Here is an 18,097-nt window from a genome sequence, read left to right on the forward strand (position 1 = left end):
TTTTCAGTTTCTGAAATTGTGTGCTGTGTATGCCATAAGGAAATTACTTAAATGAAGTTTACCACTTTAATTGAATCAACTGTGGGTTGTCGATGAAACAGTGTTGCTCAACTAACCAAACACTGTTCTTTGCCTCATTTAACAAATTTTATTATGCTTGCTGCACGACCCAGGTTACAAGCCCATTTTCAAGTATGTTACTGATTCCAAATATGATAAGGCAAAGATAAAGATCTCAACTTCTTAATTTATTGATCCTTGGCTTAATATGAAATTTCTTCAATGTCCATTTAAAAAAAAAATTATGTATGGAATTAGGCAATTCAGCAATTACACTAATACGACTAAACATACCTAGAGATAAAGTTATGCATCACCCTAGAAGTTTCCTTGTACTCATGGATTGAGCCCAAAGTTTTACTTTTATCTAGAAGTTGTGATGTCCTGTAAAAGAGGTGAATAATTGAATTGGGTTTGCTCATTTAATAATAGGTGTTGGGATATACACACAATTTTTTTTTTTTTTAATTTTTAGACTGTCTCTTTGCCAAGTTTTGCCACCTTTTCTTCTAAGTGTGAGACTTCTACATCTATTACATATTTGCGGTTTTTGTTAAGGCAATGTTCTGTAAAGGTTGAATCAAGCTTCTTCAGCCATCAGCTTCTATGACGTTCTTTAAACCTGATACATGTTGACCTCCATCTGTCCCATGTAGCAAGAATGACACTCCCAGCATATGATCTTATAAACATCACTTTTGTGAGGTCAGTTTGTTTGTCTTTTGCATTGAACAAGAAACTACCTATTGTCTGAGGGACGTAAATGAGCACAGAGAGAATCTTTGCCTTGAAAATATTACTTATCCTTTTTGACATTTTTCCCTATGAAAGATAATCTGCACCATTTCTTTTCCCCATTTGTCTGTGTTTTTCATTGTGGACAGTAGGGACCTGGTTTGCTTTTTCCTCTTATTAATTAGAATTTTGTCAATGACTTTGGGGCCAAATTCATTATTTGTGGCTATTGTTTTTATTGTATAAAGTTGCTGATCAGTCTTCTTGGGACATGGGAATAGAAAGGAGACTGAGGATCATGTGGTGGAATGCTGCATGTTCATATGCTGTTGGATGTTGGGAGGAAACAGGGATGAATGTGTCAGTGAATGAATCTTTTTGATAATTTTTATGTTGCTGTATTCTATCTGTAAACTAATGTCCAAGAAATTTATGCTGGGTCTCTCTAACTCCATGCTGACCTTTATATTAGTGACTCACTGTTTCATATTTTCCACAAATCTTTGGAGCTGTCTATTGGAATCTTTCCACATACAAAGAATATCATAATCATATCTGTACCATTACACCAAATGTTTTGCCAATGGTTCCCTGTTAAGAAAATCAGTCTCCCACTTGAATGAGATTTTCATTCTGCAGTAGTGTGTGCACTGATGTGAAACTTCCTGATGGATTAAAACTGTGTGCTGGACTGGTACTGGCAGAATTGAAGCTGTGAGGGCGGATCGTGAGTCGTGCTTGGGTAGCTCAGTTGGTAGAGCACTTGCCCGCGAAAGGCAAAGGTCCTGAGTTCGAGTCTTGGTCCGGCACACAGTTTTAATCTGTCAGGAAGTTACAGTCTCAAACTTGTCCATAAACATTTCAGCTAGAAGTTGGATAAGGGTGGCCCCATTGCCAGACCATCCACTTGCTTATAATAGCTCTGTTGAAAACAGAAATAATTTTCATTTAAACAACATTCCATTGTACTAAGAATGCTCAACTGTTCTTCTGAATGAATGTTGTGTGAATACAATGATTATGACACAATATCTACACAGCTTTCACAGGAATACTTGTTACCCAGCTTTGGACATCAAAAGAGACTAATTTTGCATAGTTTGTTCACAAGTATTCCAGTGAAAGACTGTGTAGATATTGTATCACAATCATTGTATTCACCAACATTAATCCAGAAGAAGAGCTGAGCATTCTTAGTACAGTGGAATGTTGTTTAAGTCAAAATTATTTCTGTTTTCAACAGAGCTATTATAAGCAAGCAGATGGTCTGGCAAAGGGCTCACCTCTATCCTCCTCACTAGCAGGAATGTCCATGGACAAGTGGGAGACTGATTTTTGTAATAGAGAGCCATTGGCAAAACATGTGATATATTGGTACAGGTATGGTGATGATATTCCTTGTTTGTGGAAAGGTTCCAATAGACAATTCCACAAATTTGTGGATAATATGAAACAGTGGCACACTAATATAAAGTTCAGCATGGAGTTAGGGTGACACAGTGCAAATTTCCTGGACATTAGCTTACAGATAGAAGACAGAAACCATAAATTTAAAATTTATCAAAAGATTCATTCACTGGCACATTCATTCCGATTTTGTCCCAACATCCTGCAGTGTATAAGCATGCAGTATTCCACCCCATGTTCCACTGTTTCCATTCTGTCCCCATGTCCCAGAAAGACTCACTAGGTACATTATACGAAAGAAAAAAAAATAGCCACAAATAATGAATTTGATCCGAACACCATTGACAAAATTCCAGGTAAAAAGAGGAAGAAGCAAAGAAAGTCTCTATTGTCCCCAAGAACAACAAAGACAAATGGTGCAGATTACTTCATATAGGAAAAATGTCAAAAAGAATAAGTAACATTTTCAAGGCACAGTGCTTCTCCATTCTTGTCTATGTCCCTCAGACAATAGGTAGTTTCTTGTTCAATGCATAAGATAAACAACCAGCCATTACAACAAATGAGGTTCATAAGATCACATGCCAGGAAGATCAACATAGAAGCTGGAGGCTGAGAAAGCCTGATTCAGCCTTTTCAGAACATCGCCTTAACAAAAACAACAAATACATAATAGATGTAGAAGTCTTACACATAGAGGCAAAGGCAGCAAACTGTAGCCAGTTAGAAATTGTAGAAATTTAAAAAAATCAGATGTTTGTCTCCACATCTATTATTAAATGCACAAACCCAATTCAATTATTCACCTCTTTTAGATGATATCACAATTCCAGATAGAAGTAAAACTTTGGACCTCAATCTCTGAGCCAACAAAAAGTTCTAAGCTGATGCATAACTTTATTATTAGGTATGTTTAATCATGTTAGTGTAATTGCTGAGTCGTGTAATACTATATGTAATTGGTAAAAAAAAATGGTCATTGAGTAATTTTACATTAAGCCAAGGATCAATACATTAAGAAGTTGAGGTGTTTATCTTTACCTTATCATTATGTTTATCTTTGCTTTACCATCTTTGGAATCAATAACATGCTTGAAATTGGGCTTGTAACATGAAATCTAAGTTGTGCAATAACCATAATAAAAAATTGGTTAAACAAGGCAAAACTATGTTTGTTTAGTAAAAAATGATCATCTTAATAAGCATACAATGCCATTCTCTCACTTCTCAATCAATATATCTTTGTTCTGAACAAAGACGAGGTGACTTACCGAACGAAAGTGCTGGCAGGTCGATAGACACACAAACATACACAAAAAATTCAAGCTTTCGCAACAAACTGTTGCCTCATCAGGAAAGAGGGAAGGAGAGGGGAAAGACGAAAGGAAGTGGGTTTTAAGGGAGAGGGTAAGGAGTCATTCCAATCCCGGGAGCGGAAAGACTTACCTTAGGGGGAAAAAAGGACGGGTATACACTCGCGCGCGCGCTCGCGCGCACACACACATCCATCCACACATATACATATGTCTGCTTGTGTCTGTATATGTGTGGATGGATGTGTGTGTGTGCGTGCGAGTGTATACCCGTCCTTTTTTCCCCCTAAGGTAAGTCTTTCCACTCCCGGGATTGGAATGACTCCTTACCCTCTCCCTTAACACCCACTTCCTTTCCTTTCGTCTTTCCCTCTCCTTCCCTCTTTCCTGATGAGGCAACAGTTTGTTGCGAAAGCTTGAATTTTTTGTGTATGTATGTGTCTGTTTGTGTTTCTATCGACCTGCCAGCGCTTTCGTATGGTAAGTCACATCATCTTTGTTTTTAAATATATTTTTCCCGCGTGGAATGTTACCCTTTACTATGTAGATATAATGTAAGTGGTAAGATGATCAAATTAGCCCCTGATTACTGTTATGTTTACACTTCTGTGTCTTTGCAGATTATGCTGTAACAGCAGGGTCAAGATTGTGCATTGTTACTGCTGGGGCTCGACAGAAAGAAGGAGAATCACGGTTGGACTTGGTTCAACGTAACACAGATATTTTCAAAGGAATCATTCCAAACTTGGTGAAGCACAGTCCAAATACCATTTTGCTTGTTGTTAGTAATCCAGGTTAGTTGCCATGGACAAATTAATACTTGAGTGTCCTGTTTTTTTCCTGTTTTAATTGTAGGTGATTTATTTTGTAAAAAAAAACTTTCATTTTGTATTTGACCCATTTTCTACAGTTATCATATACTACTTAACACTGGTAATGTGTTATGATGTAGAAGTGCCAGAAGATAAAGTTCATAGCCAGCATGGATTGAGTGTCACATATTCATTTTGTTTCCCAAACTGAGCTGCTGAACCTCACTTCACAGCACTATCTGCCAGACTCTGGCATATTTTGTTGGTTCTTTTGCCTGGAAAGTGATAGTGTCAGTAATTTTCTCTAGCATTTCACATTAGTATTTATTGAACAAGAAATGTGTTTCCTTCACAGAGACTTCAGACCTATAAATATAGCTAAAAGTAGCATTTCATTGTGTAATTCAATTTAAATTATTTTGCAGTTGATATCCTAACATATGTTGCTTGGAAACTGAGTGGCCTTCCAAAGAATCGTGTGATTGGATCTGGCACCAATTTGGATTCATCTCGTTTCCGATTCTTGATGTCACAGAGATTAAATGTTGCTCCTGCCAGCTGTCATGGGTGGATAATTGGAGAGCATGGTGACACCAGTGGTACGTGCACTTGTCTGCATTATATACATTTGTACATATCAAACAGTTAAAATTTATTCTGGTATTAATAACGTTTGTCTGTAATTAACTGTTCAAATAATTTTGGCACAGAGCAGTTATTAAAATCAAATTTTAATATACAGCTACTAACGAGTAGGTTTATTTTAAGCTCAGTTATGGAAATTAGAAGTCACAGTATATGAACGGCTTTATTGATTAATGTAATATTGTCTCAGAATATAAATGTTAGGCTCCCCAGATTGAAAGGTCTGATATTAGCTTACAGGTAGAATTAGTGATTACCTGTTCACCATTATTCTCTTGTTCACTTGTCTTTCACTTGCTGCTGTATGACACAACATTGGTACTTTAATTTTTCTTCATTCTAGAGATGTCTCCCACTATATCTCTTTTAAGGCACCTGCATGTTAACAGTCAAATGTTAAATATCACTTAATTGAGAAGTGTAGTTGGAGGAACAGGGAGAATTTCGCCAAAATAAAGTATGGAAAAGACTGATGACCATGGAAGAAGTTAAGTTGGACAAAAGGATTGTAGACTTAAGAAGTAAATTCCTAAAATTTCATCATTATTTACAAAGAATAAAGTAGTAGTTTAGTCAGATAAAATTATCATGAAGTGTAGTGTTCATAAGATGGGTTACCTTCATCTAAACAAACTGAAGAATGAGTGAAAGGACATTCTTTGCCTTCACAGGGAAGTAGTAGTATTGGGTCAAAGACAGTATAGTAAATAGTGGAAAAATGCAGAAATTAAAGCAATTTAAAATTGAAATGTAGAAATATAATCACAAACTACACCTTAAAGTGAAGAATTTCATATGTGCCTCTAGCCAGCAATCTTTATGAAGTGAATTGTTATGAGAATATGTAAAGGTACCTTTTCACAAAAAAATTGCATTAATATTGAAATACAATTCCATCTTATTAATGATAGCTTTGTATCAGTGAGGTTATATTAACCATATTTTGATGTGTCTCCCGTACACCAGTCAAATGATTAGCATATGTGTGTTATTAGATAAATAAATCACAGATAACATGTGTGTTTTGGGCATGACAAGAAATTCCTGAGGAGGATATTCAGAAGCTATTTATTTCTGTGCCAAAACAAATACAACAATGTATTCATGTCCTGAGTGTTACATCTTGTACTTATTTAGATAATGGACATTAGTCCTGAATGGAAAGAAAGTTTTCTCATTTAATACCTGTTACATATGAAAATCTCCAGAAGGTTCCCTAATTTGGAATAGTTGCTTTGTAGTGTAGCTTTCCTTTGCAGTCAGTGTATATTATTTCAAGGAATGTATGTTGTAGTCACAGGCTGATGTTTAGTGTATCCTGAATCTAGCTCGGAAGATGACAGTTTGGTTGTGAATTGATCAAGTTAGTGAATGTTATGTCTACATCTGCATCTATTCCTTGCCAACCACTGTGAATGGATGGCAGAGGGTAATTCTCATTGTACCATTTATTAGATCATCTTTTCATTCTATTCAAGAGTAGAGTGCGTGAAGAATGATTGCTTGGATGTATCTGTATGCAGTGTAATTAGTGTGGTCTTGTCACTGTGGTATCTACAGCAGTGAAGCATAGAAGATTTTAATATATGCCTTGATTCTTCATTTCATACACTGGTTCCTGAAACTTTGTATGTAGGCATTCACGTGATTGTTGGTGTGAAGAATCTGCAAATTCAGGTTTTTCAGTGTCTCCTTGACACCATCCCATGGCTCAAATGAAACTGTGGCCATTCATGCTGTTCTTCTATGTATACATTAAACATTTCCTGTTTGCTTATTTGTTATGTACCCCATACACTTAATCACTACTCTAAGATGTCTCACACAAATGTAAACTGGCTGTCTTTTCCCAGTGTCCTCCCAATAACTGGAAATCTGCCACCTTATTTACTTCCATTACCTTAGAGAGTAGATGAGACATAACACTTATTCATTGATGTGTTCATTGATGTGCAGATACTATCATGAAGGAAAAACTTTGATATGTTTAATCAATAAAAGTGGGCTTTAAGAGGGGGTTTTAACTGTCGGAAATTCTCTCTGTAAGTTATATTGGCAGTTAACTACCACAGATCTGCTGTATTCCAATTGTGCTTACATAGGCTGCACAAAACATAATACAAGCAGGTAGTACATCTGAAATTGTTGTTGCATTGTATGTTATACTGGGTAACAGCTTCAGTAACACTAGCATGACTTTGTTAATGACTGCTGTTAGAACAGAGACCTGTTCACAGTAAAATTATTAGTAGTAGGCCTACTGCTGTTTAGTCATTGCCAGTTTTGGAATACATACAATTTTTATTTGCAACTGTTCATAGCTTCTAAGAGACCTTTGTATCAGGAGGCAGAACCTCATTGTCAGCTGTGCACAGGGAAATGTCTTCTTGTCTTGAGAATCAGTGGACCAGTTTTGTGAAACTCTACATTATTGACAACAAACACCCTTAATGAGTAAACATTCTAGGGACTGAGTGTAAGCATTAAGAGCTTTCTAGATACATCTGAAAGTTGCATACGTAACTGTGGTATATAGTATTCTCTTTGCTTCTACCATATAAATACTTCATATATGTTTGGTGTGTTGCCCTGCAAGCTCATTCCATGAGATAACTTATTGGGAAAGTATCCATGATAAGCTCTAGCACCCTTCTCTTTAAGTCACCACAAGACACCTGCTTCTCTGAAATAAAGGGGGAGGTAGCAAAATGTGTTTTTCAGTTAGTTTTCTCTGCATGACTACTTCTAGATTGTTATCCAGAAATAGAGTAAGGAATTTTACATGAAAATGTTTCATTTAGTGTGTGACCATTTGTATCAGCAGGTCGTATTTATTCATCTGAATTTACAGAATGTGAGCCTCTTTGCTATTAGGGTGTTGAGAGGGGACAGGGAGAGGAAAGAGAATTTGTAAATCACTGCTTTTTATTAGTTTTGGATAAGGACACTGTCCAAAAGTGTAACAAAGTAACTTAATGACTTCCATTATTTCTATTACTGCTGAAAATTGTCAATCATTGTATTATTTTAATAACAACTTGTAAATGGTGGTTGTAATTTTCAATTAATATAAGCTATTGTAATTTTGCTGGAGGGAGGAAATGATCCATAGATGATGCCAGGTGTCTAGATCAGTAGTGTCTACACTGCCTGACAAAAACAAAAAAAAGGCCACCATAGTGCATTAGTGTTTTTGGTGTTTAGGGTTGCCACCTGGCCTGGAAGGGATGTGCACCGCATCAGATGTTGAGTGATAACTGTAAAGGACACAGAAATGCCACACACTCATATGAGATGGTGTTATCACTGCATGACAGATTTTGCTAGGAGCCTCATTATGGTTCTCTATTTGGGCAGCTAGTTTAATCCTGCAGTAGCCAGGTTTGTGGGCCATTCAAATATGACAGTGGTCTGATATTGGACTGCATGGGAACATGAGGTCAGATATACTTGATGTCGAGTCTCCTTGTTGACCATGTCTGCCCACCATGAGGGCAGTTTGGAATATTGTGCACCAAGTACATAGTAATCCCCTTCATATCTGTCTGAAATTTAACAGTAATTGACTTGCTGCAGCATCGTTTCATTCTGTACTAAGAGCAGTCGAACTGGGAATTATCATCCCATGTGTAGGCCATTGTTAACACCACAACACACACAGCTATGTTTTGAGTGGTTCTGAGACTGAGAAGCAGGAACTGCTGATAAACAGCATAGCATTGTCTTCAGCTATTAACTGTGCTTCTGCACTGCCCTGGATGACTGTTGTTGATGATAGTAATCTGGAAAGAGGTTCCATTCTTAAATTGTTTTGGAGAGCCACATAGTGTTATTCCTGGCATCACAATGTGAAGAGCCACAGCGTGTGACATTCAGGACTTTGCTAGTAGAGATTGAGGGAATTCTGACAGTACAATGATATATCACGGATTTTCTGCATCCTTGTGTAGCCTCACACACAACAGTACCTGGTGCTATTATCCAATAGGACAGTGTTCTTCCACAACTGGCATGTTTGTCTGTAAATGCCTGCATGATGTTGCACAACTCCTAAGGCCAGAGGGATCACAAGTTCTGTCCCTGAAAGAATTTATGTGGGACTAGCTTGAATGTCAACCCTTTCCCAGTTCCAATAACCAGGACCAGTTCCAACAGTTGTAGAACAGCTTGCCTCAGGAGACAATTCGATGGCTTCATGTGACCCTCTCCAGTCAAATCAGTGATTCCATTCAGGCCAGAAAGGGTGCAACAGCATAGTGATAAGTGAGCTCTTACTGCCAAATTCTTTATAAATTTGACTTGATTTTATAATTGCTGATAACATCACATACCCTCTCAACCCATGAAGCTTCATTTTGTTTCCATCTCCTCTTTCGGGTGCTTCCCTGCCTTTGTCATGTACTGTATGATAGTGTCAACAGTAAGGCTTCCACAGATTCTCAGATTGATTTGCATGATCCTGTTAAACTGTCTGATGAAATTTAAAGTTGTCAATATTGAATGAAATTCATTGAGGATTGAGACCATATTACATAACTTACAGAATAACAATTTCTCAGCTTTAGTCACTTTTTTTGGTTCAATTTTTATTGTCACAAAGGATATCAGCAGCATGCTGCCATCATTTCATGTTCGTTGTCAGTTAGAAATATATGTATAAGTAACATTTAGGCTCCTCATAAAGGCACCATACTGCTGAAACACATGCAGCAGTAAATGTGGGACAGAAAGCGAATGGAGCTGAGAAATTACTATTTTATAAATTCTGAATTAAATCCAAGACTACCGGCCAGAGTGGCCAAGTGGTTCTAGGCGCTACAGGCTGGAACTGCGCGACCGCTATGGTTGCAGGTTCGAATCCTGTCTCGGGCATGGATGTGTGTAATGTCCTTAGGTTAGTTAGATTTAAGTAGTTCTAAGTTCTAGGGGACTGATGACCTCAGCAGTTAAGTCCCATAGTGCTCAGAGCCATTCTTGAAACACAGGACCACACAATAATCTTATATGATGTGTGATAAAACTGAAAATATTTACAGCTGATTATTAGCTAAGTGACATGAGATTCAGAGCTGTCATAATACCATGTTCTCTCTCTCTCTCTCTCTCTCTCTCTCTCTCTCTCTCTCTCTCTCTCTCTCTCTCTCCCTTACTTGCAATACTTGGAAAATTACTGTAGATGTGCTTAACACTAACTAAACTCCTTATCATTTTTTAGTGCCTGTCTGGTCCGGTGTAAATGTGGCAGGTGTAAGGTTGCGAGATTTAAATCCAAATGTGGGGACTGTAGCTGATAAAGAAAACTGGGAACAACTTCACCAACAAGTAGTTCAGAGGTAAGTCTGCTGTGAAATCTGGTCCTGTGCAGTACCTATAACTTACTGACAGTTTCACTACAGAGAACTTGTATTATTACAAAACACTGTAGTTAAAAGCTCTGTGTTGCTGCCTTTTGCAAAAAACATAAATAATGAAGCTGTAGTGATTATTGGGATTACTAGCTTACAAAATTGTGCACTCAGTGGTCATTAATGTTTGTAATATGTTCTTTAACTGTTTTTACTGCAATTTAGCAGAGAGAGGTTTATTGGGATTACATTGGCGGTGTTGCAAAAAGACGTGCTGCCTAAGTGTTGGTAAATAGGTTTTCTGTATATACCTGAGACTGGCTGTTTTGAGTTTCATATGAAGTTCTCTTTCCAATACTCAGAAATATTTTGTGTGCTCATTAACAACTGTTAACAATGTGTTTCTGCACTGAAATTGATAGCATTAGTGTTGCTGATGCAGTCTACCGAAGCATATTTTACAGTAAGAAAACACACACAATGTTAGATTTTAATGAACAGAGGGCAGGTGAAAAAAACTATATTTTGGAGGGACATTGTTGATAATACTTCCTACATCTACATCTACAGCTATGCTGCAAGTCACTGTGAAGTGCATGGCAGAGGTTGTGTCCCACTGTACCACTTATTAATGCTTTTTCCTGTTTCATTCACATATTGAGCACGGGAAGAATGATGTTTTAAATGCCTCTGTGCATTCTGTTGTTAATCTAATTTTGTCCTCACAATCCATATGAGTGATACATAGGGTTTGTAGCATATTCCAAGAGTCGTCATATAAAACCAGTTCTTGAAATTTCATAACTAGGCTTTCTCAGGATAGTTGAAGGCTTTCTTAAAAAGTCTACAAGTTCAGTTTCTTGAGCATCTTTGTAACTCTTTCCCATGGATCAAACAAACCTGCGACCATTTGTGCTACCATTATCTATTACTTTCAATATCCCCCGTCAGTCCTATTTGGTAACTGTCCCAAAACTAAAGTAACATTCTGGGATGGGTTGCATGAGTGATTTGTAGGCAGTCTCCTTTGCAGACTGATTGCATTTTCCCAGTATTCTACCAATAAACTGAATCTACCACCTGTTTTACTCATGACTGAGTCTACATGCTCATTCCTTTTCACTCCCTATGACGCTTTACATCCAGGTAAGTAAGAGGTCACTGATTCCAGCTGTGCCTTACTAATACTACAGTCATATGATACTATGTTTCTGTTCTGATTTTTGAAGTGCTCAGTTTTACATTTCTGAATATTTACAGCAAGTTGCCAATCTTTGCACCCCTTTGATGTCTTGTCAAGATTTGTCTGAATGTTTACACAGCTTCTTTCAGACAGTACTTCATTGCAAATGACTAAATCATCTACGAAAAGGCTGAGATTACTATTGATATCATCTGCATGACATTAATATAAAACATGAACAGCAATGGCCCCAACACACCTGAAGTTACTTCTACATCTGCTGATTGATCTCCTTCCATGATAAGTGGCTGCATCTTCCTGATCAAAAAAATCTCAAACCAATCACAAATTTCTCTTGATACTCCGCATGACAGTAATTTTGATAATAAGTGTAAATGTAGCACTAACTCAAATGCTTTTTGGAAATCAGGAAATATTGCATCTATCCGACTGCCTTGATCCATAGCTTTCACTATGCCATGTGAGAAAATAGTAGAGTTGGGTTTCACGTGATGGATGTTTTCAGAATCCATACTTGTTGGCATTGAGGTGGTCATTCTGTTAGAGATTCCTTGTTATATTTGAGCTCAGGATATGTTCTAAGCATCTACAGTAAATTGATATCAAGGATATTGGATGTAGTTTTGTGGATCACGTATACCACCCTTCTTGTTAAACGGGTGTGACCTGTGCTTTCTTCCAACTACTGGACATAATTTTTTGTTCAACAGATCTGTGTCAGATAATAATTAAAAGAAGGGCTAACTTGGCTGCAAATTCAACATAGGAGCTGCTGAGGATTCCTTTAGGTCTAGAGCTTTGTTCAGTTTTAACAATTTTGTCTGTTTCTCAATGCACTGACACTAATAACTATTTCACTCATCTTTTCAGTGGTATGAGAACTAAATTGTGGCAGTCTCCTGGGTTTTCCTTTCTAAAGGAACTTTTGAAAATGGAGTTAAGCATTTCTGCTTCTGCTTCTGCTTTGCAACCCTCAGTTTCAGGTCCTGTCTCATCTGCAAGTGACTGGACACTAACTTTGCTGCCACAAACAACATTAACAAATGACCAGAATTTCTTTTGGTTTTTTACACCTATAACACAGTTGTCTCTGTGTCTTTAGAAGTTTTTTACAGTTACTGTACACCATGAGGGTCCCTCTCATTGTGAACTGTTCTTCAGGGTACATACATAACCAGTGCAAGGGAATCTGTTCACCTCGTCTACATGCTCCTACCCTGTGTTGAAAGTTTAAAGTTTGTCATTGAGATATGACACTAATGCTTTTTTTATATGGTTTACTGATCATATGTACCATTGTGTTTTCAAGGGCATATTATACTTATGTAACCAGTTACACTGCTGTGAATATTTTATTTGTTTGAACTATAAGCCTATTGGAGCTATACAGCCATCACCAGGTTATTTTTTCAAGTCCTGACTCCCATGCAGTATCATTGTTTCTGTTGCTGTCTATTTGTTACTGATTATATTTTATGTTAATGTAGCAATAATTATTAGTTTTCTGGTATGTTCTGACTTTTCTTTTAGTAGTGGTCAGAAATTGCCCAGAAATAAATCTTAGTCTGTAGTTGACATTTAGTGACAGATAATAAGCGATTTTGTTATCTCTGTTGCTGTCTTAATGTACTGGTCATATTTTTTTATCATTATTCTAGTATTAACCAGTTGTTACATTGTGACAGTTCATTAGAAATAGTCAGAAATAAACTTAATTTCCAGTTGAAATTTCATGACAGCAACTATGTCAAATTAGATGTACATACAATATTGCTGATCATGTGATGTAATTGCTGTCACAAACTTTCTGCTGGAAAGTATGTTTTATTTCTGACCATTACTAATAAATATCAGAACACAACACTCAACTGATTACTAACAGAACAACAATGAAAAACATAATCAGTAAACAAATAGACAGCAACAGGCAACAGAACAACGATATTGCCTGGAAGTCAGGACTTGAAAACATCACATAATGATGGCTGTATAGCTGAAATAGGTCTATAGTTCAAGTAAAACTAATATTCTTAACTGGCTATACAAATATTATGTCCTTGAAAGGTATTTATTACACAGTAGGCCCAGAAAATTAAAAATCTGTGTATTTCTTTCAGTTGCCCTTTGTATTTCATTTATCACTGGTGCCACAACTATCTCATGGTCATTGATACCTGTTTCAATGTTGACACTCTCAAAGACATCATGTCTATTTGTTGCCATTATATCTCAAATATTTCCATCATGAGTGGGGTTTTGAATAATCTGTTTTAGGTAGTTGTCAGAGAAGACATTTAGTACTGTTGCACAGGATGTTTTTCAAGTTCACCACTCACAAAACTCTAATTTTTCCAATTAATTGATGGGTGATTAAAGCCTCCTCCAATGATTACAATATGATAGGTGAACATAAGTACAAGCAAACTCAGATTTTCTCTAAAGTTTTCAGTTACATCAGGTCGTCAATCTGGTAGTCAAAAGAAGGATTCAATTACGTTAACACACAAACACACACACACACACACACACACACACACACACACACACACACACACACACAAAATACTAGCCCTCGCAACCAACAGTTGCCTCGTCAGGAAAGAGGGAAGGAGTAAATCCCTCTTTCCTGACGAGGCAACCGTTGGTTGCGAGGGCTAGTATTTTGTGTGTGTGTTTGTGTTTGTTTGTGTGTCTGTCGACGTGCCAGCGCTATATATATATATATCTCCAAAACCAAAGATGATGTGACCCACCAAATGAAAGCGCTGGCACGTCGACAGACACACAAACACACACATATATATATATCTCACACAAAATTCAAGCTTTCGCAACAAACAGTTGCTTCATCAGGAAAGAGGGAAGGAGAGGGAAAGACGAAAGGATGTGAGTTTTAAGGGAGAGGGTAAGGAGTCATTCCAATCCCAGGAGCGGAAAGACTTACCTTAGGGGGAAAAAAGGACAGGTATACACTCGCGCGTTGCATGGGTGGCACAGGTGACAACCAAAGGGGTCCTGCTGTGAAATGAAATGAAGTGGCAGCCCAGACCATCACTCTTGGATGTCAGAATATACAGCAGGTGACAGTCAGGCTGGTATCTCACTGCAGTCCAGGGAATATCTGGACATGTCTTCACTGGTTATGGGGGCTCAGTTTGAAACAGGACGTGTAAGTGAAGACAATTCTACTTCAGTCAACAAGATTACAGGCCAAAGGCACCTCTGGAGATGACCCAGGTAGCTGGGGGATACCAATCTGACTGTTGCCTGCCATGCATGCATACTGAGAGCCGGGAATGATGGTCTGAGGTGCCATTTCTTTTATAGCAGGATGTGTTTGGTTGTCAACAATGGCACTTTTACAGCACAGCAGTAAACCAGTAATATTCTACACCCCATTTTGTTGCCCTTCATGGTAAGCCATCCTGGGGTTACATATTGGCAAGAAAATTCCTACCTGTACATGGTTAGAGTTTTTATTGGTTGTATTATTGCTTGCCATACCCTACCTTGGCCAGTAAGGTCGCCAGATCTCTCTTAAATCAACAATGTTCAGAGCATTATGGACAGAACCTTCCAATCAACTCAGGATTTTGAAGATATAATGTGCCAATTAGACAGAATCTGGCACAATACCCTCAGGAGGACATATAATAACTCTTATCAGTCAATGCCAAACCAAATAACCATTTGCATAAGAACCAGAGGTGGAGCAATTTGTTATTGACTTACTCAATTTGTAAAGCTTACTCTCTTGAATAACTCACCAATTTTTTAAAATTTTAAACATTCATTTATACATGTACATCACATCTACTGATTTCCATTCCATTTGAATCATTCCTTCATGCTTTTTCCATGAATGTGCATGAGTATATGGATTGGAGTCTTAGTTGCAAATGATTAACATGTGTTATCAGTTGTTAACTATGATAGTTATAATTCTAAAAAATGCAGTGGTATTCTTGTTAATGTTAAAACTGTTGTTTCTAATTATTATATTCCGTTGATAGGATTTTGGTTTCATTCTCTTTAAATGCAATTGCTTAATCTTATATAGCAATAATGGCCAGGGCTGCTACATGTGATTAATAATAGTTTTTCTCCTTTCCAGTGCATATGAGGTCATAAAACTAAAGGGTTATACATCATGGGCTATTGGGCTGAGTGTTGCGGCTTTAGCACAAAGCATTTTGCGCAATGCTCATGTTGTTCATGCTGTGTCAACACTGGTTAATGTGAGTAAAATCTGATTAACTGTTTGTTTATACCACCATTTTTGCTTTAAAATTATATTCTCATGTTATAATGTATTTTCATGATTGTGCACACGAAACACATCACTTATAAAATGTTATTAATTTATTTTACAGTTCTAACTTTTTTAGGGTAATTTGGCTCAGGGCTTTTATTTTTTTATATATATATATATATATATAGGTACCATATCCATTTCTCATTTTTCCAGGGTATACTCTTTTTGCCCTAACTACTGGTTTTCTGGACCAAACAAAATAAAGTTGACTATGCATCATGTATGCAGATAGTATTCGCATCACTTGCGAATACGTAAAGTGTAACATTGGCTTTCTTTTTACGATCTGTGAAATGTTTGTCATAAACGATACATTCAAGAACAAGAAATACATAAAAGTGTCTTACTAGAATTTCATCATCTGTCCTCTGCAAACCTTGTGACATGTATGGTAGAGGGTACTTCCCCCACAGTACCATGTATTTAGTTTCTTCTTGTTTCATTTGCATATGGTGCTTAGAAAGAATGAGTGTTTAAATGCCTTTCACACACTGTAATTAGTCTTTGTCTTTGTGACCCCTACTGCGACACTAAACAGGAAGCTATAGTAGAGTCCTAGATTCTTCGTTGAAGACTTGTTCTTCAAACTTTGTTCAGTACACTTTCACAGGCTAGCAGACCACTTGGAGTCATTGCTGGTTTAGATTTTTCAGCATTTGTGTGAGGCTATCCCATTAGTGAAACAAACCTGTGACCATTTAAGCAGCTGTTCTACACATATGTTTAATATCCCCAGTTGTTTGCATTTGCTATCGGTCTCGTACATTTGTCCAGTGTTATTGGATGAAAAAGTGTTCTGTAAACAGTTTCTATAGCTGGCATTTACCCGGTATCCTATCAATTCCCACTGCTTATACTCACAATTTGTTACACTCAGGTATTAATATGAATTGAATGATTCCAATTGTGACTCATTGATATTGTATGCATAGGATGCCACGCTTTGCATTTTCGAAGTGCCAAATTTTACATTTCTGATCATTTAAAGTAAGCTACCAGTCTTTGCGCCACTTCAAAATCTAATCAAGATTTTGCTAAATTTTTGTACAACCTTTTATCAAATAGTAATTCATTAGAGATATGGACAGCAAAATTAGCACTTCTTAGTGAAACAATGCAAAATGGATGATGTCTTATGAGCTATTACAAAATTTGTAATTTTGCCATATAAGAATTGAAACTTCTTTATTTAAATGTCTGAATCTGTACTTAGATTGCTGAATGACTGAGAAGATGAAACTTCTACATTATTTGATTCTGAAACAGCTGAGTAAAACTGAATGTACTGAGCCTACTTTCTCTCTACTTTTTCTTATCATGTTAACACTGACCCACAATATACTAGCACAACACAATCTGACTGCTCAAAAAAATAACAACCTGACTTCAAATAATTAATACAAAAGAATGGCCCTGAATAAGAAGCAATCCTGATGATAACCTACACATTTCATTAAGCACTTGCCTCACAAAGATCTTCAATGCACGAACTACGGCAATACAGTGAGCATTACTGCCAGCTAAATAAAAGATACTAACTACTAAAGCCACTAACTACTAATAGGCATGTGGTTAGCAAAGGAAAGATTTTGTTGCAAACAAAATAATGTATTTTTTACTTTAATAATGTGACATCCAGTTCAAACACAAGTATAAATAGTCATTGACATCCAGTGCAAAGATATATATAATCATGAATAATTTTCAATCTCCGGGTTGGATACTTCCAGATCATTAGCCTATGCTAACACTTCAGACCTGTACCCTCCATCAATGCTAACTTTTCACATTTAACATCCATCACTGCTGACTGTTCACCTCCACTGCCCAACAGTACTTCCATCACTGCTGGTGACTAACTTCCAACTGCCCAACACTACTGGTAATCTTCCAACAATGAGTCCAACCAGCCACAGAGTCTCTTACAAAGAAAGCGCAGTCAGAGATCCAATGCAAAGCGCTACACAGCGCTGCCTACACGGAAGCAGCCCACTTACAGAATGTTATAAATGAGGACACCAGGTTACTAATACTCATAACTGACATTTTTTGAGTGTTAAAACTGGAGTTTGACTTCTTATATCCTCAAAGCTGAGGTTCATGTATAATCTTAAAGAGACAGTCCCATGCAACTTCGACATGACAAAGACAATAGGACCAAAATAAATAAAAAAAAAAAAATACATAACTGGGGAAAATACACCAGATTTGGCAAAAGAATAAGACTGAATTTGGCAAAAAATACACACCAAATTTTACAA

General features: G+C 37.1%; 1 protein-coding gene across 5 annotated transcripts in view; it reads left to right on the plus strand.

Moving 5' to 3' along the window:
* LOC126480724 (L-lactate dehydrogenase) overlaps positions 1-18,097 on the plus strand; it is a 310,377-nt gene that overhangs the window by 261,495 nt on the left and 30,785 nt on the right. For all 5 annotated transcript variants that reach the window (XM_050103993.1, XM_050103988.1, XM_050103992.1 and 2 more), the window contains exons 4-7: positions 4,136-4,309; positions 4,753-4,926; positions 10,188-10,305; positions 15,636-15,759. In XM_050103993.1, the coding sequence (XP_049959950.1) occupies positions 4,136-4,309; positions 4,753-4,926; positions 10,188-10,305; positions 15,636-15,759 (590 nt within the window). The remainder of the gene's footprint in view (positions 1-4,135; positions 4,310-4,752; positions 4,927-10,187; positions 10,306-15,635; positions 15,760-18,097) is intronic.

This window comes from Schistocerca serialis, chromosome 5 (genome assembly GCF_023864345.2).
Source record: "Schistocerca serialis cubense isolate TAMUIC-IGC-003099 chromosome 5, iqSchSeri2.2, whole genome shotgun sequence".
NCBI lineage: Eukaryota > Metazoa > Arthropoda > Insecta > Orthoptera > Acrididae > Schistocerca > Schistocerca serialis.